Below are 22,562 nucleotides of genomic sequence, written 5' to 3'. Positions count from 1 at the left end.
CATTATATACCTGTTGCCAATCTTGTTCTGTCAGTTTTTTGGAAAAAATTTCTATACTTTCGGACGTATAAGTTCTTTTGTAGTACGTGCTAGGTTCAATAGCAAAGTTCAGTGTGAATGAGAGTTTAAGCCCTAAGTGATCTGAGACATTAATACCATTGTATATAGCCAAGTAGTGTTTGACGGGGTGAATTTCCGCTTTGATTATCAATTTGAACGAGCGTGAAAAAGCTTCTGACTTTACGTCAGTGCTTTTCTAATTTTTTTGATTAATCAGAATCAACTACTATTGAAGTTAGTTTTTTGGAAACTTCATTGTCCTACGCCACTGTTGAAACGGAAATATATGTCGGCCATATTTCTCCTCTATTCCGGTCAAATTGAAATGAGCAATATGCTCCTTCCTGTATTCTATATTCTAAGTATTTCTTAGCTCGTGCTATACTATTTTCCAGGTGAACTGTCATTTTAGAATTTTGGATTGTTGTTGAATTAAAATTATCAGCAAATTATAAAGATGGTTTTTACGGACGTGTGAAAGGCTTTTACTATTGAATACCACTTCAAAATTGGGAGGAAATTTGAAGGAGAATGGAAATATTCTGTTCCGGCCTTTGTTGCTGTAGATTATTATGTATGAATTTTTCCATTGTACTGTTTTGCGATGTGTTGACGAAACAGGTATGTTCAAACATACCCTACTATACTTCTTTGGTCGACCAAAGAAGAAAACTCCAGAGTTCAGCAATAATGAAAACATGATGACATGAGCTCGACAAACCTCTGTGCAGGTTTTATCTCAAGTGGCTGGAGTATCCGTTGGCATATGCCACCCGATTTTGAAAAAAAGATATCCATTTGTTTCCATAAAGATTGACATGTTATCAGAAAACTGAAAAGGTTGTGATTACCTAACCTTGAAGCATCCAAGAAAAATTGGAGTTCAGTATGCATCAGTCAAAGGCAAAATGTGGACCTACTTTCTTTTATGGAACTTTAATAGCAGAACGTTATGAAGGAGAAAGCATCATGCCTTTTTATAGCTGAATTGAATTTTAATAAATTGTCCAACAGCTATTTTCATGTAATTCAGTTCTTTTAGTTTAGTCATGGATTTTCAGTGACGACTGAATCAATTCAATATTTATAGAGAATTAATAAACATATTATTGAGATTCTTACTGTGATTTATTCATATGACTGAAATAGCTAGAACCTTCTTACAAAAAAAAACATAATACCACGATCAATTCAAGATCCATGTCTCTTACGTATGAAAATAGTGGATCCACTATTTTACGGTTAAAATTTTTACGAAGAATTTTTCTAACCGCCTCAGATTGTTTGGATTCTTGTCATCTTACTCAATGAAAGAAATGCTTTTCGAACGTTGGGTAAAATTTACAGGTGACTTTTTCTAAAAAGTGCCCTTCCGTACAAAATTACGATATATAGATTAATGTCATCATTGTTTGCATTTTGGGAAGATGAAGTAATTCAAGGAAAGACATACGTTCAGCCACCGAACATCAGCCTTCAAAATTTCATAGCCTACTTGACGACGAATATTTTTGGAACGCACTTTACTAAGGATTCCTTTGGTCCAATGGGATATGTTTGTGCACCTATCATTCTACAGACGTTCCAGTTATAAATGACAAATCAGAGATTTGAAATTTTGATCTTCGTGCATGTCTCTGCAATGAATGAATTATTGGAAACATTTATATTTTAGTAAAGAGTGTAAGTTCGATGAATTTTGTTGAATACAGTGGAAAATCAATAAATTTCGTATCGAACTCGAAGGTATGGACCCACATAGAAGAAGCTGATAAACTAATATAGTAATATAATAATATGATCTCTCTAAAAAGTGTTATTTCTGCAGCTAGAATTAAACATTTAATTCGACACAGAGACTTTTTTATCTACAATGAATAGAAAGATATACTTTCTCTACACTCCTCATACTAAGTAACTATTGTTTCATTTTTAGAAGTTATGTTCAATTTGACCCAACTAATTTCACTGAAAGATGTTATGATCAGCTGAAAATATTGTTCGATTCATAATATGGTCAATCGTTATAGTTTTCAAAATAAGTTCTCATAAAATAATGGAAGGAATTATGGAGTAACTAAAAGAACACTAGCCTGGGTGAAATTACTCCATCACTTGTTTCCCTCACTCCGATGTATGGGATTAGAGTGTACCAACAAATGAATTTCCACTTCCTTCCCATAAATGTGAAATCTCTATGGTCCGAAACTATTAAACTCTGGACGGCTCTGTCGATATTTGACAGAAGAATTGAATTATAAAATAAACATTAGTGAAAATGATATATGATTACGAACCTGCTGAGGGTGAAGAAGAGGGAGAGGCAGCAGGATCCCTTAATGCAGATAGTGAATATGTTCATGCTAAAGCATTCCTCCAAAAAGCCAGTGCAGCAACAGGAGAAAATTTATACGATCATCTTAGCGATGTCCTGAATAAAATTCTTTCAGAACGTCCGCAAAATGTAATAGATTTCTTTGAAGAATACAGTAGGAAGGTTAAGGAAAGAAGATTCAAGAGTGGCTTGGACCATCTGGAGGACGTTTATGTGTCTAAGGGGAGATATGTCTTATCAACGAAACTGATGGAACTTCTTAAACCAATTCAAACGGAAGAACAGACTACAATGGATCCCGCAGATCTAGAACTAGCTGATATGACTCAAAATGATATGTTGCAGTTGCTTTTCTACTTCGAACATGCAGGTCTTGGATTACCTAAGAACGATATGTTTTGTCTGACTGTCGCTATGAAAAAACTTGTGCATAGCGAGCCTATAGCCTTCATCAGATTTTGGGGTGTCATATACGGACTTTATAAAAATTATTATATCGTTGAAACTGAACTCAAGGAAGAAGAATATATGAGAAGAAATGAAAACTTCAACGAGAATGACCAGCCAAACGTGATTGATGAAAATATCCTATCCGCCAATGCTGAGATAGCCCACAAAATATATGAGGAAGATGAAATAACTGTACGACTTCATCAGTTAGCACATGAGCAGCAGCTTGGAGGTGAAGACTCAAAATTTCCAAGACAGCTTCCCCCTCTTCCATTGAATACTTATGAGAAACCACCAAAAGTACCACCAGAGCCGTCAGGTGTGGGTGTCAACTCAAAGGTTTATTATGTAACATCAGATCTCACAGACCCATGGGAACAATTACCAGATCTGACACCTGAACAAATATGTGTAGCAAGACAAATTTATAAATCATTCACTGGCATTTTAGATCAAGAGATTTTGACCTATCCGGAATTTCCAGGAAAAGAGAAGAATTATCTCAGGGCACAAATAGCGAGAATTTCAGCTGGTACTCAAATATCTCCTTTAGGATACTATACCTTCGGTGTGGAAACTGCCGGAGAAGATGACGAAGAAGAGCCAGCGGAAGATGAAGAAATGGAGGGGCCTAAGACATCATATAAAATAAATCCAAAATATGAGCCTCATCCTCTGAAAGATCTTATCGATGAATCGATGTCATTCTGGGTCCATCAAACTCAATATATACTTTCTCAAGGAAGGACCAGCTGGTGGAGTCCAACTGCTGAGCCTGAACGGATGGACGAAGCAGAAGATGAAGCACCGGCTGAGGAAGAAGAAGATAGACCCAAAGCTCCAGGACAAGAAGCTGAAACTGGGCCACCACTTCTCACACCACTTTCAGAAGATGCTCAGATAGAAAGTATTCCAGCTTGGTCTGTACGATCATCCTCGAAGATCATGGAAGAATTTGCCGTTGCGGTAGTTAGGTCTCACTTATGGCCCGGGGCTTACTGTTTCGCCACACAAGGAAAGCTTTTTCAGAATATTTATTTAGGAAACGGGTTGAAATATCTTGTGACTAATTTCTCCCCGGATCCATTGCCACCAATCCAGCAAGACTATCCGCAAGGTCCTGAAATCATGGAGATGTTTGACCCAACAGGTGCTGAAGAAGAAGATTGGAGAATTGCTCATTTGCCTAAGCCAAAACCAGTAGGCCCTGAAGAAGGAGAAGAAGAAGAGCTAGAAGAGGAAGAGGAAGAAGAGGAAGAAGAAGATTGAGAAATTTATTATTTCTTGTTTGAATTAGATTCAGTTGATTTCAAATGTTCTCTACTTTTTTCTGCTATTGAAGGAGAATAGTTGATATTTTTCAATTGCGTCAACAAATATTAAATTTATTGATAACGATAAGAGTTTGATTGACGACATTTAAAACATGTTATGTATTGAGTATGTGCGAATGTGATGGCCTGTTTACTCCATATGACATCATTAAGGAGAAGTAATACCTCAAGAATCTCCATTCAAAAACGGCATTTACTAATTCTTGCTTTCAATTTTGTACGCAAAGCATTGATTTTTTTTTAATTGAAGTTGAAGGATGTCTTGAAGCCACCCTGTCTCTTTTGTTTCTTTGGTTTTTTATGAGGAAAAAAAGTTGAACTTTAGAGTCTATGAAACTTGTTTTCACAATCATTTGTTGACGGTTTTTCCACATTTCGATAAAAATAGCTGACATCGGCGATTCAATTCTTTATATATTGCAAATATTTTCATAATGACACTAGGACTCAGTCGCATACTCCATAAGAGTTATACAAATACTAGCTGACCCGGCAAACCTAGTTTTGCCATTTAAATTATTTCTAGGGTAGATAATAATAACTAACTCATCGTGATTGCTCGATTGGTCGTAAGAAAAAGGAATGCCTTTTTTTCTGTTCTGTACAATTGTTTTTGGGAATATTTTGTTATATAAACCTTGCCCTAACAATAATAATCACAACAAAAGAAGAATTGTCCAATTTGGTGCGATCAATAAAGCATTTTGAAGTAAACCATAGATCCTCTTTTATTAATATAGATATATACCAAAATTACGACGAAATTCAGGAAGAACTGAATACTCACTATTCCTAATATAACCTTCTAGTGTGGCAAATTCTATTTTGTAGGTACTTTGCTTGTGTATCACTAGCTACGGTGAATAATATTTTAAATTCTCATACTTTTTCGAATCCTATCAAGACTTGTTTGAAATTGTAAGGGGTTGATAATAGGTAGAACCTTAACTATATGGCTTTGAATGGAAGTACCAAGAAAATGGCTCTTAATGATATTGGTTGAGAATTATCCATAACAAAAGGTTCTACAATCGGAAGAGCAGCTATACAGGGTGGCCAGATCGTAAACAAGAAATTTTAACCACGTATTCTACATCAAAAATAAGCCCTTGTTTGTCATATAAACATAAGTCGAGAAATGTTTCCTCTCCGAGATACGGGGTGTTGAAATTATTTAAAAAAAATGTTTTTATTAATAACTTTCACACTGCTTGAAATATTTTTATGAAATTTGAGACATAGGTTTTGAGCGTCAAGGAACACTTTTTGCATAATATCATTTCTTTTCTATTCTACCAGTGGCGTCCGTACTGCAGCGGGACTGAATATTTTCAGATGAAAAATGATACGCCACTGGTTTTTCCGACAATAAAAATTACTATTCAAATACTTATTCCATTTGGAGCAAATTCGGTTTCCTGACTTTTTGCTGTACGAGGCACCGTTTCCGGTTAAAAAAATAAAACATATTATCATGCATGAATAAATCGTTCACAAAAATAGTGTTATTATTATTATTATGTACCTACCATATCAAATTTTGGCGATTGCTTTATGCATGAGAATGTGTTTTATTTGTTTAACCGGAAACGGTGCCTCGTACAGAAAAAGTCAAGAAACCGAATTAGCTCTAAATTAAATAAGGATTCAAATAGTAATTTTTATTGTCGGAAAAACCAGTGGCGTATCAATTTTTATCTGAAAATATTCAGTCCCGCTGCAGTACGGACGCCTCTGGTAGAATAGAAAAGAAATGATATTATGCAAAAAGTGCTCCTTGATGCTCAAAACCTATATCTCAAATTTCATAAAAATATTTAGAGCAGTGTGAAAGTTATTAATAAAAAACATTTTTTTTTATAATTTTAACACCCTGTATCTACAGACCGATAAGTCTACTGTCGGCGTTAGGAAAATAGTAGAAAGAATTATAGCCACGAGGCCAAATGAGGAAACCGAAAATCTGAAACTAATACCACCAGAACAGTTCGGATTCAGAAGAGAGCATTCAACAGATCACAGAATACATTACAGAGGGATTCCAAAATAAACAAGCTACAGGTCTTGTTTAACTAGACGTCCGCTGAGCATTCGACAGAGTATGGCATAAAAGATTAATATACAAGATGAGATGTGCTGGATATTCCATCAAAATATGCAAGTTGATACGGAATTATCTCAAAAATAGAAGATTTTACGTGAAAGTGGAAGGAGAATGCTCCACAACAAAAGATATAGAGGCTGGAGTACCCCAATGGTCAGTACTTGGGCCACTTCTGTACAACATATACATTCACGATATTCCGAAGAATCCAAGAACCATGCTAAGCTTATATGCTGTCGACACAGACATAGCAACTCGACACCGCAAATCAGTAGTAATAGAACGAGTTCTACAAGAAACGATTGACGAAACAAATGACTGGTGCATGAAGTGGAAAATCAAGCTTAATGGACGAAAGAGCCAAGCAATATTACTTCAGAAGAGAAGAATGCGACCCACAACGCATCTACAAGTTGACGGCGAAGAAATCGATCGGAAAAATGAAGCCAAATATTTAGGAATAACGCTTGACAAAGGACTTACTTGGAAAAGTCATATCAAACAAGCAATATACAAAACGAAAGCAGCGATGAATAGACTCTACCTTCTGATAGGAAGAAGAAGCCACATGTCGAAAGAGACAGAATTGAAGATTATTAAAGCCGTTGCTAGGCCGCAACTGACTTATGGATCAGTTGCCTCGGGTTTCGCGCCAAAGAGCCATATCAAAAGAATTCAGGCCACTGAAAACAAGCTGCTACGATGTGCATCCTTGGTTTGTCAGGAATAGACAGATTTATAGGGACCTAAAATGGAAAACTATAGCGGAATTCATGAACAGAAAAGCCGAGAAATTATTCGAAACAGCGAAAAACCATCCGAATCAAGAACTCAGGAGACTACGACTCAGAGGAAGACAAGAGAATGCGAATTAATCGAAGGAAACCAAGAGATCAATTAAAACGAGATTAAAATAAGAACAGAAACTTATTTAAAATCCAATAAAGTGTTACCCAAAAGAGGAAGGAAACACATAAATCCTAGCACAATAGGGTGCGAGGTGAAAACCTGCAAGAAGCAGTTAAGGGTTTTTAGTGGGTCTCTAGCTCAGGAGAGTGAGAATCCCCACACTTGTTTCCCCTCAAGAGAGTGGTTCATCTAACTTGCAGATTTTCCCCTGCTACACCAACAAAAAAAAGGAGCACATAGTACTCCGCCAGCAAGTGCCGCTGGCAACACAAAAATATCTAAAACCGGTCTACAGTTTGTTCATATATGTTTCAGCGTCTCTGGGAGTTACTGCGCTAATTCATGACTAGCACGCATTAATGGAACGACAATTCTGAATTGCCGTCCCATTTCAGAGAAGGTTCAAGATGGCGAAGTTATAAACCCTGGAATTTCAACCGAATTTCATTATTTCAAGTACGGGACTGAATGCGACTCCGGCATCAGAAAACGATACCAAAGAGTATCCACTCTTTGGACCGGCATTATATTGTTCACAATGGTTCAGTAAGTACTATCTGATTAATTACCTACATCAGATTACTTGTAAAAAATTGTTGGATCGTGCGATTTGAGGTGAAAACAGTTTAGAAAATTGAGACACTGTATTGCTTGTGTTGACAAAGTGCTTTTTTTGCCCCCTTATTCCACCCCATTTTTATGTCGGCTAAGAATGTTGGGAATTCAAACAAAAAGAAGATTGTGATGACAATTTTCTTCAACTTCGTCATTTTGAAGGCTTTGTATAGGTAATTCTTGGCGAGACGCTTTATTTTGATCAGATCTACCTCTGTTAAAAAAATCCCCTCGCAGTTTGAACTTATCCTTTTACTGCATTAATTAATCTTTGGAATCCGGATAATCAAATATATCCACGAATTGTTGAAACATAATTTCAATCAAATCGCGGAACTAGAACCTGCATCATATCTACATCAGATCACTTCTTTCGGCCATCTCCAATTCCGATAATCGGGTACCAACGTAGAAATCGCGTGTCGTGAAAGGAGACAAGCACATCAAAGCTCGAAAATCCTTCAGGTCTGGAAACACGAAAAAGAAGTAGCTCCTTTGTTAAATGGCAGAATTTTCGCGCGACGAAAGGCTCAATTTCCTCCCGACGTGAGCTGTCGGTGCTCGCCCGACTGGCAGATAACGTCGAAGATAATTCGACATTTCGACATGAGTCGTCGCTAAAATAAAATCAGACGATTCCCAGGAAATCTGAGTCAGGCAGATTCCTTCTGCGCATAATTTCACACATGCGGCAGATTGGATGTTCTACTGGCAGGACCTGTATTCATCTTCGAATCGAGAATCTAATAATTGGATTCTTCAATAACTTTTTAGTTCAAAATACTTGGAGAGAAGTGCCTTTTGAGGAACTACAGCTTTTACTTTATGAAAACCTGTATAACAATTATAATGTGGTAAAAAAATCATAGTATATATACAGGGTGAGTCTTTGACTCTTACAAATATTTCAACAGTAGATTCATGAGGTCAAAAGAAACACTTTTTTCCTATACCGGTCCCGAAACAAAAATAAAGCCATTTTAAGTTTTCATAATGAGCTTCTGAGAACCGAACACTGAAGTTTTTGCAAGCATTGATGTATCAATCCAACCTTGAACGTATGCTAATATATCACTGAAATAAGCATAAACTGACTTTTGTCATTCCAGTTGGGGAACGATTAAGTATTTATAAACAATAAATGAATAATTACAGATACATGCAGGGAGTCCATAAAAAAGCGAAAAGAAGAAATTGGGTTCATTGAAAGGCTGAAAACTACCAAACTGTACAATTTACCCCCAACCACTATGAGAGGTTTGGCATCTAAAGAACTTCTACCAGCCGACAAAGCCAATTATGCGAAATTAGGAAGAAAATCCACTTTACCATGGCCTGGGCCATATTGACCTACCTTGTTCAAATTCTAACGAATATTTAATTTTGACAGGAGAGATTGTTGGAGCTATGTTGCTATGTTAATTAGCTTTAATTTATCATTGTTTGATACTTTTAAGTTCAAAGAAGAGATACATCGAATAAAGATTGTTCAATATCAAAAATTTTGTATTTTATTTCCAAAAAGGCTTATGGTGTGCCATATTACCCGAAATTACTCAACCAATTAATATTCTACCTCCATTTCTATTTAATTTTCGATAAAAATAACGAATTCAGCTCTGATATTTACCTCCAATATGTAATAATTCATTATCGTCGTTTAAAGCTCACATTTCCATAAAAATGATTGAATCTCCGAAAGTGTGAACGTTACTAAGTTGACAAACACAGAACAAGAAAATTTCTATCAGAAAAATTTCTTCTTTCTTCAGAATAACAAGCTGAATTCATGACAATGACATCCGTGTTTTGTTTTAAAGTTATACAGGGGGGCCATTTGAAAACGAAACAGACGAGACTACAGACGAAATAAATTTTTTAGATAGAAATGCTCGGACAGGTCGATTTCTGTTTCGAGGGTGACAACTTCAGATGTAGGTTACGGACGCATAGCGCTTCAACCCTTGCTACTACAACCCTCACCCCCAATTTTTGAATAGGGAAGATGGGGTGAGATTTCTATCGATCAAGTGTTACCGCATGTTGTTGGAAATACGGCAAATTATATCGAAGATAATTTAGATTGAGTTTCAGCAAGATTGAGCTCCTTCGCAATACGCTTTGTTTGTTCGACATCTTGATTAAAGATTTCTATGTCAGTGGATTGGAGGAAGGAAGCCACAGTCATGGTTGTTTTGAAGCTCAAAATGTCGATTTTTCACAAAAAAACACTACAAGTGCCATGAAAACACCCCTTCATTTTCAAATACTTAGTTAAGAATATTTCGAGAACTACTGCATAAAATGAAAAACAATTACTGTGCTGAAATCAGTATAAAAATACCTTTCAAATGAGGTATCACTCACCCCATCTTCCCTATTCAAAAATTGGGGGTGAGGGTTGTAGTAGCAAGGGTTGAAGCGCTATGCGTCCGTAACCTACATCTTAAGTCCCCCTCGAAACAGAAATCGACCTGTCCGAGCATTTCTATCGAAAAAATTTATTTCGTCTGTAATCTCGTCTGTTTCGTTTTCAAATCGCCACCCTGTATTATGCCTGTTCATACCAGGAGTTGTTCCTCTTTGTTCATACCGTATCGCTCATTGATTTATACTGAAGAGCGACAACAAACAATTCAAGTTCTGTACATCATTTCAAGAATTCAGATAACTTAGTATTTATGATATCAAGAGGTCAGCAAAGAGATTGTTCTCGAACTCTACAATTCAGCAATATGAAAAAGGCTACTTCATGAATTGATTTTGTGAGAGATGCAATCAACACTGCATTACACAGAGTTCATTTTGTAGTGGAAGCGTATTATGGTGATAATAACAGTATTATGGTAGGTAAACTGTTCTACACAAAACCATTTGGATTGCTGATTGGACAGTTCATTAGAATCGAAAGTAATTTATTTATAAAATGTGCATCATTTGCTTTCTAACAACTATTTCATATGATAATATTGATTTGCATCACTCGATTCAATATTTCTCCTTGAAGCCATGAATATAAAAGTGTGGATAAGAATTGAAAGAATACATGACAGTTTTGATGCCTACTTATTTCTATAGTTTCAAACTAGCAACTGGATATCTCAGTGATTGGTACCAGGGCTGCTATTCTCGAGCATTCGCAATATATGCGATCGTACGCATCGAAAAACGTTGTGATGTTTTTAACAGCAAATAGCAGGGTTTTCCAGAGTTTCACCAAAGCATTGTGTGCATTCATATGGGCTAAACACAATGCTTTGGTGATACTCTGGAAAACTCTGCTATTTGCTGTTAAAAACATCACAACGTTTTTCGATGCGTACGATCGCATATATTGCGAATGCTCGAGAAGAGCAGCCCAGGGCTAGTTTTCACTTATAACTTGAAAACGAAAGAAGGTAGAGGGGTGCGATTTTGGTCATTATCCATCTTTTCAAAATCGAGGTCGGAAACGCGACTTTCATTCAATAGGCTAGAATGACCTTTTCAATCAGAAACCTGGATCAGAAAAAAACAGTGAGGTATCCATGGGATCTCCATCGTTATCAGAGTAAAATATTTTCTTCAACAGGGAAAACCACGACAAGCATTCCATTGAAACAGCAAAGAAAATAATTTATATTCTCATAAAACTCCCTCGACCCGAAGAGGTGCTTCACGCCAGAGTTTCGTCTCAAATTCGAAAGAAACCCAGAGTTTCCTAGTTTAATGTCGGATGTTTATGTATATACGAATTTTTCAATGTCTGCCATCTCTGAAGAGAAAGGGGGCACGGAGAAACTTGAAAAAGAACAGCGTATGCATGATATGGAAAATGTCATGGGGAACGTTGCGCGATCCATTCACAATGTACTTTATTTCAAAGAGTATAATGGCGTCCGCCACGCATTGTGGAGTTGGGGCGATAGGGTCGTGAAGGTGGAAATAGAACAACGCAAAATTCATCTTTTCATCGGAATCGGCAGGGCACTGACGTAGCAGTAGCTACATAAGTGGACAACATTTCATTCAGCAAATAACTCTTTGGAAAATCGAACCGTTTATTATTATTAACAGAATGTAACTATAATGCAAGTTTAACTACAAAGGAATGAAAACATAATTGATTTTGAAAAAAAATACTGGTTCTATCTGCTCTGAAAAATCCTTCAAAACACACTTAAAATTGATAAGTTTTGATAAACTGAGAATGCAATACGTCAATCAGAAGACATAGCTAATAGATATTCTGAACGCGAAAGTTTTGATGGATGTGTGGATGTTTGTTATTCTCTCGCATGTCTGCTCTTATTTCTCTAGCGTATGTCAATATCGCAGGTTTTGTAAATTTTAACTTTTGCTTTTTTATTCATATAAGTCTTATTCCAGATGATATCTCGAAGTGCACCTGATATTAGACTGGCTTAATTGGCCGATCATTTTACTTCACTCGTTTTATCTTGACATAATTTCTATGCCTAGGTAGTCAAATGACATTCCCGAGAAAGTTCTGACATCTGACAGGTTCTTTGGAAACGACGAGGGTTTCCACCTCGTCTACAATTCTGTAAAGCTGGCATATCCAACTTTTCAGGCTAACTCAATGAAACCAATTTTAAAATTTTCAATTCAATTTGAAATAATTTTTCATTTGAAAAGGGCTTTTGACAGGCATGGATTCAATTGATATGAATATATAAATATGAATGAAACCCTTATCTGCGGCATTTATTCCTGATGAAAAATGTCGCTTGAAGAATAGTTTTCTTCCAGATGTTTCGCGAGATATTAGTAGTTGAAGAAAAACGAATTTGGGCAAGAGGAGAAGAACTACAATACAATAACACGTTAGTAAAAAAAATATAAATAAATTTTATAAAAGACGAAACTGGAAATATATAAATTAGAGAAGGAATAGTGTATAAATATATGGAAGATCAACAACCGTTTTTAGATTTTCAAGTTTGACTCAGAATGTCACTTGACAATATGTATATCAATTTACAATTTAGATACCTACTGTAATTTAATTAGAATTTTTTTTAAACATTGGAATTAATTTAGTGGTTTGAATCTAAATGAATTAAATAAGAAAACATCGTAGGCTTGTGCGAGGTATATACAGGGTGTTTCATTATAAACTGGACAAACATATATGGTTGCTGGACACCGGGAGAATCCTTTTTGGCACATGACATATACCCCGTTTTCGACGCATAAGCGAGATACATGTTGTTCAACGTTATCTTAGAGTAATATTCTAATGAGTGTGGTCAGTTATGTATAAACCTCAAAGTAAGGGTTTCTGGTCACATCTGTGAATTTTTGCCCAGCGAGCACAAACATCCCTGGAATGTTTTGGGATGTTTCGAAAATGTTGGCATGAGAATGTATTTTTGAAACGTGATATGCACTTCCCAAAGAGGTCTCCAAAGGCTATTGGAAATCTTTATTTGTTCCGATCTATGCCATCTGTGGCATTTCTTCGTCTACCTACTGAGAGGTACTTGCCAGTTGAAAATAATGTAAACTTGTGGATATCTTCTCTAGACATCGCATGGTTTGCCTTGAGAGGTTTATTCCAGATAAAAAAATATACAATTCACCTATTTCATATTGCCGCCATTTCCATTTTTTTCGTAGTTTGGACGGTGGACAGTTCGGAGTTGAATGTTGATTGGTGATTAGTATAATATTAACTACTTCTGTGTTGGTTTTGGTTGTGAATTTAGGATCGATCTCTTCATTGTAACCAAAAACAATTAAAAAGTAAGTATTACATGAATTGAAGGTATAGTTTAATGTCCAGAAACACACCTATAACATCAAAAGAATCCACGCTGCGTGGTTAATTTTTTATTTGTATATTTGGGAGTTTTAGAGTTCATTGTAATTTGGTTGGAATAATTGAATAACATGGAAGGTTATAATTATTCAAGAAATATCTTTATAAAATTTAAAGCCATATCGTAGAGGATTTCAACATATTTAGATAATCTATCTCTGCCGTTGTTATTCCCAAAATATTTTGTCAGATTGCTCTTCCGACGATGATGAATGATGATACTCATTCATCATTTTGTGAATCACAAAATAATTCAAATTGTCCCAGAAAAGTTCTTGTTTTTGAAAACTCCTTTATATTGTTCCATCTTTGATCGAATACCAGTACAAATAAATAATATCAAGTTTCGTAAATCAACCTGTTCAGAAGGAACTGACAACACAAATCTTCCAGATCCTTTCATGCAGCATTTTCTTCTGTTATTTCAATTGAAAATAATGATCTTAACCATCATATATTTTGTAAATTATTGTTCTTATTTTGTAGATGTGATCCATAAAAAATCCCAAATCACTAGAAAAGAATTCGAATTCTATGCCAAAGATTGGTTTAGGCATATTAGGCAGAGGACAGAGACGATAAAATAAAGGGAGAATAAACTTATATATATGTTAGATTTAATAAATCACGTGGTTGGTACTTTTTATTCACAAAGTAAGATGGCGGTCGGTTATCTAGCACGTGGAGGTGCTCTAACAAAGGGTCAGGTACAAAGCGTACCGCCCGACAAGGTAGTTCAAGTAATTGTGTGCTCGGCCTGTGCAAAAGAGAGAGCAGGTAACATTGGAGCACAGAGTTCACAGAGCATAGGTTCTATATTCTTATTCTTCCTTCGACATTCGTCGTCGGACATTATCAGTATATTTTAAGGGGGGTCGAATTAACATTTGCTAACATATATATATATATATTTTTTTCATTTTTCCTTTCTACATGTAATATTATAATCTGTTTGTTTTCTAATATTTCTATTTTTTTCATGTTGAATGTGATATTTTTTTTTGTTACTCATGTTTTTTATATTGAATGTGATATATTTATTTTTTTTGTTTATTCTTCTTCTCTGTACGTATAATATTGATCAATTTGATTTTTGTTATTCAATTTTTTATGTGAAATGTGATTTTTTTTGTACCTGTTGGAGAATCATTAAAATATTTTTATTCTTATATAGTATTCTGTATTCCTTTCCAAAACTTAGTAGTTCATTCAAAATTGAATGTGGTATCTTCAAACATTCGAATGAATGAAAAAGGGCCTCACAAAAGAATTTCATAAAATGTCTTACAAACAGCGATTTCGTGTGCGCAAATCGCTTTAGAAATGTTTCATTGTGTCCATGAAAAGGCATCAAAAAAACTTCGGAGAAGTTCTTCTTGTGACATCCCAGGGACATCCTTATAATAGCCGCCTGCGTCGGACATTGGCTGTTCTATAAAAGTTCTATTCATCTATAAACAGTGGATGTTTAATGTCTCGAAATCTTTTACTTTTAACATCTCTGAGATGTTTTTGTGCTCGCTGGGATGAGTGCTTAATTCCGAAAAAGTGGATAAATCCGAATTTTTTCACAAAATTGCGGAAAAACTGCAATGTTGGTGATAAGGTTTCCAATTTGAATATTATTTCCTGAACGAACAAAAATTTCGAATGATTGCTGTGAAAAAAGTTTATTCATAAATCGAATACAATTTTTTTTGTACATGTCTACAGCAAATTTCAACAAATTTCATCTGAAATTATTGAAACTTTTCAAGATTGTACATCGTCTTATAGCTAACACGAAGATGAAAACGGAATCGAAAAATATAAAGCAAATATCGCGTTTGGGACCACTCTCATAATTAAAAAAAAAAAAAATAAATGCTTGGGCTTTGAGACCCGGAATCTTTACATTGGTTGTCGAAACATTCCAAGTGGTAATTTTCTGCTGCTAATCCAATAATTCTATAGATATAAACAGCATTGCAGAAATTTTTACAGATAATTTTATATTTAAAAAATGCGGGAAAAAGGAAAAATAACAAATAAGTTCACCAGAGCTTGCTTGTTATAGAATTTCCGTATGGTCCTAGAAACAGATGCCGTTTCTCATGCGTTGAAGAATAGAAATCTTCGAACTTCGAATGTAATTCACTTACCGTTACCTGAAACATGTCATTCTTTTCCGAATATTACATATTCGTTTGCGAACAAATTGATTTCAAGTTACTTGCAAAATAATATTCAGTGAAATACGAATGTACTGCGAAATTTTGTGAATTACCGTTGCTTAGAAACGAAATTTGATTTCCTTAGGTTAGTTTTACATTCCACAGGTGTAAGGGTAATACCTCAAAGCCGAAAGTTTGACTCTCAACAAAGTTTCTTTGAAATTGTTTTTTTTTTTTTTTTGAAAAATTCATATTAGAGTAAGATCCTAGAGCGACCAGACAACTTATTTTCACACAGATGAAACTTTAGGATCCAGTAGAGTCTCATGTGCTTTGAATAACTGCGAACTTGTGGAGCTTGCCTAGTGACACCTTGGCAGATACTAGGTGGCAAATTAAATAAAAATAAGTGTAACTTAACTTATTTTTACATGGCTGACTTTTATATATGTTTTAAAGAATATTATTCTGAAATTATAGTATAAGTGGCAGACACTTTCCATTGGCCAAAACTCTTGCCAGACGCTTTGAAGCTGCACAAAAGATAAAAGAACTTAACTTATTTTCACATGTCTGATATTGAAATATGTCATTGAAGTGACTACAGAAAAGTTATATTTTATCATTCAGAAAAATAGTAGTTTAATTATTCAGCCGGTAGTGTGAGCGCGAGAGCACTATGCATGCGTTTCAGAGTGAGTGAGACTATGGTACCTCGGTTCCCTTTCACAATCTGTTTGGAGTCCCTTTTCTGTACGAGTTTACTATACATTGATCGCATATAACACATACACACCTAAAGCTGGATTTACAATCAATTCGCGGGCCGAAGTGCACTTCGGCACGAAAGTTGGCACGTAATTTACCATTCACAACTTCATCAACTTCGGACTTCAATCAAACGCATGCGTTATGAAGTTTGTAGCAAATCTGTCATATAAGAAGAAAATAACCTAACTTTCAGTCAAACTGAAAACGAAAAGAGAAAGAATTGATTGTCTGTAAACCAATAACATTATGTTCGAATTTTCGTTTATTCCCTTCTTTCTGTTCCTTGTGTTGTTATAGTAAGTTTTCTTGTGCTGTAAAACAATAATGGATGCTGTACGAAGTGAAATTGATGATGAAGCGTTGCTACAGTGCATTTAGAATTTCAAGCCCTTGTACGACAAAAATGATAAAGGGTATAAGTCAAATTAAAAAAAAAAATTGTTGGATATCTATATGTAACACCCTAGGTTGCACAGGTAATGTATTAAAAACTTCAAGTGTTAATATCAAGTACTAATAATTTACTTACGTTTTAGTGATGGAAGCAATAAAGGCCAGGTTTAAAAGCCTGCGAGAGAAAAATAGGAGGAAAGTTCTCATTAAAGAGAAACTTGAGAGAAGTGGTGCTCCTGCAAATAGCAGACCTGTATGGCCCCTCATGAGCTTCTTTCATTCCCTGTATAAATGTGGTGAAGAAGCAAATAGGGAGACCATTTTGAATATTCCTGTCGAACACTTGGAAGTATCAGATGCAGAAGAAGAGTGAAGTGAAGTCAGTGGAATTGATTCCCTCCTTATGGATTTATTCAGTAGCATAAAGAGCATTGCAGAGAAAAAAGCGCATATGTACAGATACATATGAATTATTTTCTAAATATTGGGCATCAGAATTGAAAGACATTGGTGAACCACTTGCCAAAATTTCAATAGAAGACATTCAGATGCTGGTAATAAAATTCAAGAGAAATTTAAGGGTTAGCAAATGAAAATTCTAGCAATAATCCTCTCTCTACATATGTGATTTTTATGTATAATTTTTGAGTATATTTTAAAATATGTAAATTTTTCATAATATTTCATGAAAGTTGACAAATAAAAATACCTCATTTTAGATTTAATTATATTAATTTTTTTACATAACAATATTGTATCATTCTTGATTATGTTTTAAAATATGTATTATATATTTTTCTTAATATTAACGTAGACAAATAAATGTACCTCATTTTTGATTTAATTTTATTTATTTTTTTATATAACAATATTATAAAAATAATAGTAATTTATTGATATAAAATGAATAATTAATTAGTTCTGTCAATTGTTTCCTCCACTCCCAAGTATTAAAGTGCTGCCTACTTCCCTATTCATATATCCATCGCTAACATACATCTCATTTTCCTCTTGGCGTATAAAATTATGGAGGCATACAGTAGCCTTTACTATACCATCGACTGTTCCTTCTTTGCCATTGATGACCCGATGATAAATCCTAAACCGAGCAACCTTGATCCCAAAAGTATTTTCAATTGTTCTTCTAGCTTTAGAAAGTCTATAATCGAATATTCTTTCTTACCAAGCTAATGAACCTACTCTAGGTTAACTGAATGGCCTAATTAGATTTTCCCTGAGAGGAAAAGCTTCATCACCAACAAAAAAATGTGGAATTTTGGGCAGTATGGTAACTCTCAGGGTGGTGGTATATTGAGGTCATTATTAAATAATTTCTGGCCAAATGATGAATTGTTCAATACACCACCATCACTCTGCAAACCACGAACCATAGGCACCAATATCCACATAAATAAAATTATACTTGGCATCACAGACTGCCAATAGAATGATACTGTAGGATGTTTTGTAATTAAAAGATAAAAACCCTGTGTTCATTTTTTGTAATTAAAAAATAAAGACCCTGTCTTCGAAGGTGCCTGCATAATGATATGTTTGCCATCAATAGCTCCCACACAGTTCGGTAAGGACCACAAATTTAGGAAGTCATTCGAAATCCTTGTCCATTCATCTTCTGACAAAACATTCAACACAAGTGGCGGCAGTTCATTCCAAATGATACAACAAGTTTCTCGTATGATGTTACATATTGTCGAAAACCAAATGAAAGGATTGAATAGCTGCCTCCTATAGCTAAATATCGCAATGTTATAGCCAATCTGAAAAAAATATATAATTCAGAATCAACGAAAGAGTAGCAATTTCAAGAATGAAAACATTTTTTTCTATTCACCTTTCAGTGGCAGAAAAAAGGTCCCAGCCGACATTCTTGTGAAATGAAAAAATATATGAGGGTCACTCAACCGGGCTTCTTGTAGAAGGTTATCATAAAATCCGAATCTTTTTCGGGCAACCAAAATAGGACGAACAGCCCATCTCTTCGGTCTTGGAATAGCCCTTCTTCTTTCTGCACAACGTTTCATCAACAATTGCCTTTTTTTCACAAGTAAAATTAGCATTGTTGTCTGTAATAATAATAGGAGTTGATCATCTTGATCCATTTTTCTAAATCGCCCGTTAAAAAAAACAATCGAAACAGCACACACCACAACAAAGTTACAGATAACCACTTAAAGTACTTAAACATCAAAGATTATAGAGTTAGGTTACGTTAGGTTGTATAATCTTTGCTTAAACATGTGATGGACCAAAACAAAAGCACTGCACATGATCCATAGCCGGCGTCGAATTTCGTGCTACACATGAATTTCATTATGAATGGTAACAAACAACGCCATCTGCTAATAGACGGAGAGCCAGAGCCAAAAAAAGTCTCTGAGTTTCTTAAGCCTGGTTTTTTCTCAGGTGATTACAATCATAATATACAATAAAATGCTTGCGGTCAGTCAAGTGGATGTTAGAACATGAGCCTCTGGTGCGCATTCAAACATGTCGTGATTACCGACATAACAAAATCACTTTCTTAAGGCTGAAACTTTATAAACTTTTGTATTTTGGTATTTAAATCAAAATTATGATAGTCAGTCAGCGTCCAATCGGGACACAGCTGGTCAGTCAGCATTAATGCGCGTAGATAGAAATTGGGACTAGGAATCATCAAAGGATGATTAATGTCCGTAGAATGCATCAAAAATTGTGAAATTCTATTTGCAATGCTCTAGGGACAGGTCAGCTGGTCAGTCAGCTTTAATGTGAGTAGCGCGAGGCGTAGCGTCGTTTAGAAGGGTGTAATTCGTTTATTAAGCGTGAAAATTTTTTGTAACTACTACTGACTATATTATTAATGAATAAAATGGTCAGTCAGCCATTTCGTAGAACAACTCCCGTCAGTCAGTGGATAAAAAATTAAATTTTTTTCGCTCTCTATAGATATTACATCATAATCATTCAAAGTAACACATTTATTTTAATAGGGCACTTCCATGTCGCAATTGTGCCTTAAAATCTCAGAAATAAAATTCGTTCGAAATCAACAGTGTACTCAACTAACGCAGGTATACGCACAGGTAAGAACTCCTTGATTTTCAAACATTTTTATCTAATATTCATTTAATGCATTAGGAATAACAAGCTATAAATAATCATCACATAATTCATCATCTGAATCTTTCATTTCATTATTCTCACTATCGTGATCTGACACGTCAAGCTGTTGCAGAATCTAAAAAATAAATTAATTTGTGATTGTTTAATTCAGATAAAGATATTTCTATACCTGTATTTTCTTGTAAAGGTTGAATAATATCATCCTGTACAAGTTCTGGTAATTGATCGCCTATGAACCAATCACACTCATATTTCTCATCCACCAATTTCCAGCCGTAGTCAGTAGGAGATAGCTCCGTTGGAATTTGACGGTGAGCATTACGTCAAATATTTGTAATTAATCTCGCTCTTAAGAACTGCTGCATCAATTCTGATTGGCATGCTGGCATACTCGACCCATCTACATTGATTATTTTAATTTTAAAACGATCGTTTGTGGTACTAAGACATTTATACGTCTTCTAAAATAAAACGAATCTTGCCTCGTCAATTGATTTAATTTTTTTCAAGACATACAAATGGGAAACAAATCCTTGAACCCTATTTAACATATTATTCTGGTTGCTTTCATCTGCAAGTCCAAGGTCAGCCAATGTTTTTTGAAAATCTTCGCTCTGCTTCATTATCTGCAGAGGTTTTTTTTTACCTTTCTTATAAAAAGCTGGATTAAAATCACTTTCAATTAGAGCATGCAGTCCAGGAATTGCAAATAGAATTTCACAATTTTTGATGCATTCTACGGACATTAATCATCCTTTGATGATTCCTAGTCCCAATTTCTATCTACGCGCATTAATGCTGACTGACCAGCTGTGTCCCGATTGGACGTTGACTGACTATCATAATTTTGATTTAGATACCAAAATACAAAAGTTTATAAAGTTTCAGCCTTAAGAAATTGATTTTATTATGTCGGTAATCACGACATGTTTGACCGCGCACCAGAGGCACATGTTCTAACATCCACTTGACTGACCGCAGCATTTTATTGTATATTATGATTGTAATCACCTGAAAAAAAAACCAGGCTTAAGAAATTCAGAGACTTTTTTTGGCTCTAGCTCTTGGACTATAAGCCAAAGTGTACTTCAGCCCGCGAATTGATTGTGAATTCAGCTTAAGAGTATCAACTCTTGTACATACACAGCACATACTTATACACAATAAACTAACTGACTGCATTCATAGTCCCTTGTTAATTCAGATACTATGGGGTAGTATTTTCCTTCGAATTCCTAAATAGCTAATGGACAGGCATGTCTCTTATTAAAGAAATAATTCTTTTAAATTTTCGTACATGATGCCTGCAATCGATTGCAGTACAGTCTCGATTATCCGAAATAATGTGGACCAAAGTGATTTCGAATAATCGAAATTTTGGTTAATCCAAATTTTTTTTTGGAAAATAGGAGTTTGGGATGACTGCATCATAAGATCTAGAAGAAAATAAGTAAGGTTTGTAATGCCCTTTTCTCCGGTATCTCGAGCGCCAGCTATTCTTTAAAGGGAAAATAGCAAATCTACCCTGGTAGCTCTAAGCCGAAGACAAGGTTCGGTGTTATCTGGGATGTTAGCGATAACCAGTGAAAGTCAGAATCGGATTTCACAATTTTATTCGTTGTCTCGTGGTAAGAAATACAATCGGCACAATTATTATAGTTTCGGTCGAGTGAAAATCGTAATACAATAGAATAAGAGACATAAGAGTCTACTTTACAACACTAAGGAGGTTTTCCTCGGAATCATATACAAGTACACAAAATGGTGGATTCGCGAAATGAAACGGACGGAAAGAAAGAAAAAGGGGGGATCCGATCTCAAACGTATCGCGGATGTGTCTGAATCGTTCGCCAGCCAGAACCAAAGAACCCTAAGCGGCCAAGGTAATTGGGGCTCAGTTCCAAACTACAGGACTGTGAGAAACTTACAGCACCGATAAAGAAAAAGGGTACAAGATGGGCGACCACGCGGGTATCATCCAGAGATTTCCCCCAACGCAGAAAAAGGAAACAGAGTAAAGGGTGTACACCGGGTGACCACGTTAGGTTCCGCTTCGGACGGAGTGGCACTCCGGCCAGAAACTGCCCCCAATGCAGAGAAAGGGTAAAGGGGTGCACAAACTGGTTACCACGTTGGTTTCCGCTTCTGACGTGTTTGCACGCCGGCCAGAAACTTCCCCCAACGCAGTGAACGGGAAAAGGGTAAGGTTACACAACGGGTTGAAACTGAGGTTCCCAAATAAAATACAGAAGGCTATCTTACCTCTGAACTCGGTAACGGATGGTCTGTCTGGTTCCTGACGGCCCGTCGGCACGTCGGCCGCGTCGGCACTTCGGCCGCGTCGGCACGCACACCGTCGTTAACAGAGCGAAAAATAAAAAGCAATGAAAATATACGGCGGATATACGAGCAAAAAAAAACAAGAAGCAAAAATGAAATATCAGTCGACGAAACACTACTCGGCGGCGAAAGACAACTACTCATACGC

At 35.7% G+C, this 22,562-nt stretch overlaps 2 protein-coding genes across 7 annotated transcripts in view; one reads left to right on the top strand and one right to left on the bottom strand.

Moving 5' to 3' along the window:
- The window catches only part of LOC123314392 (CUGBP Elav-like family member 1), a 746,764-nt gene that overhangs the window by 177,861 nt on the left and 546,341 nt on the right, over window positions 1–22,562 (bottom strand). The window lies entirely within an intron of this gene.
- On the top strand, window positions 2,285–4,379 carry LOC123314391 (radial spoke head protein 4 homolog A). Its single transcript, XM_044899668.1, has one exon. It carries the CDS (start codon window positions 2,339–2,341, stop codon window positions 4,112–4,114), a length of 1,776 nt encoding a protein of 591 aa, XP_044755603.1. The 5' UTR covers window positions 2,285–2,338; the 3' UTR covers window positions 4,115–4,379.

The sequence above is a fragment of the Coccinella septempunctata genome, chromosome 5 (assembly GCF_907165205.1).
Source record: "Coccinella septempunctata chromosome 5, icCocSept1.1, whole genome shotgun sequence".
NCBI classification, from domain to species: domain Eukaryota; kingdom Metazoa; phylum Arthropoda; class Insecta; order Coleoptera; family Coccinellidae; genus Coccinella; species Coccinella septempunctata.
The sequence above is the reverse complement of the archived record's forward strand: the minus strand, read 5'-3'. Positions and strand labels throughout refer to the sequence as shown.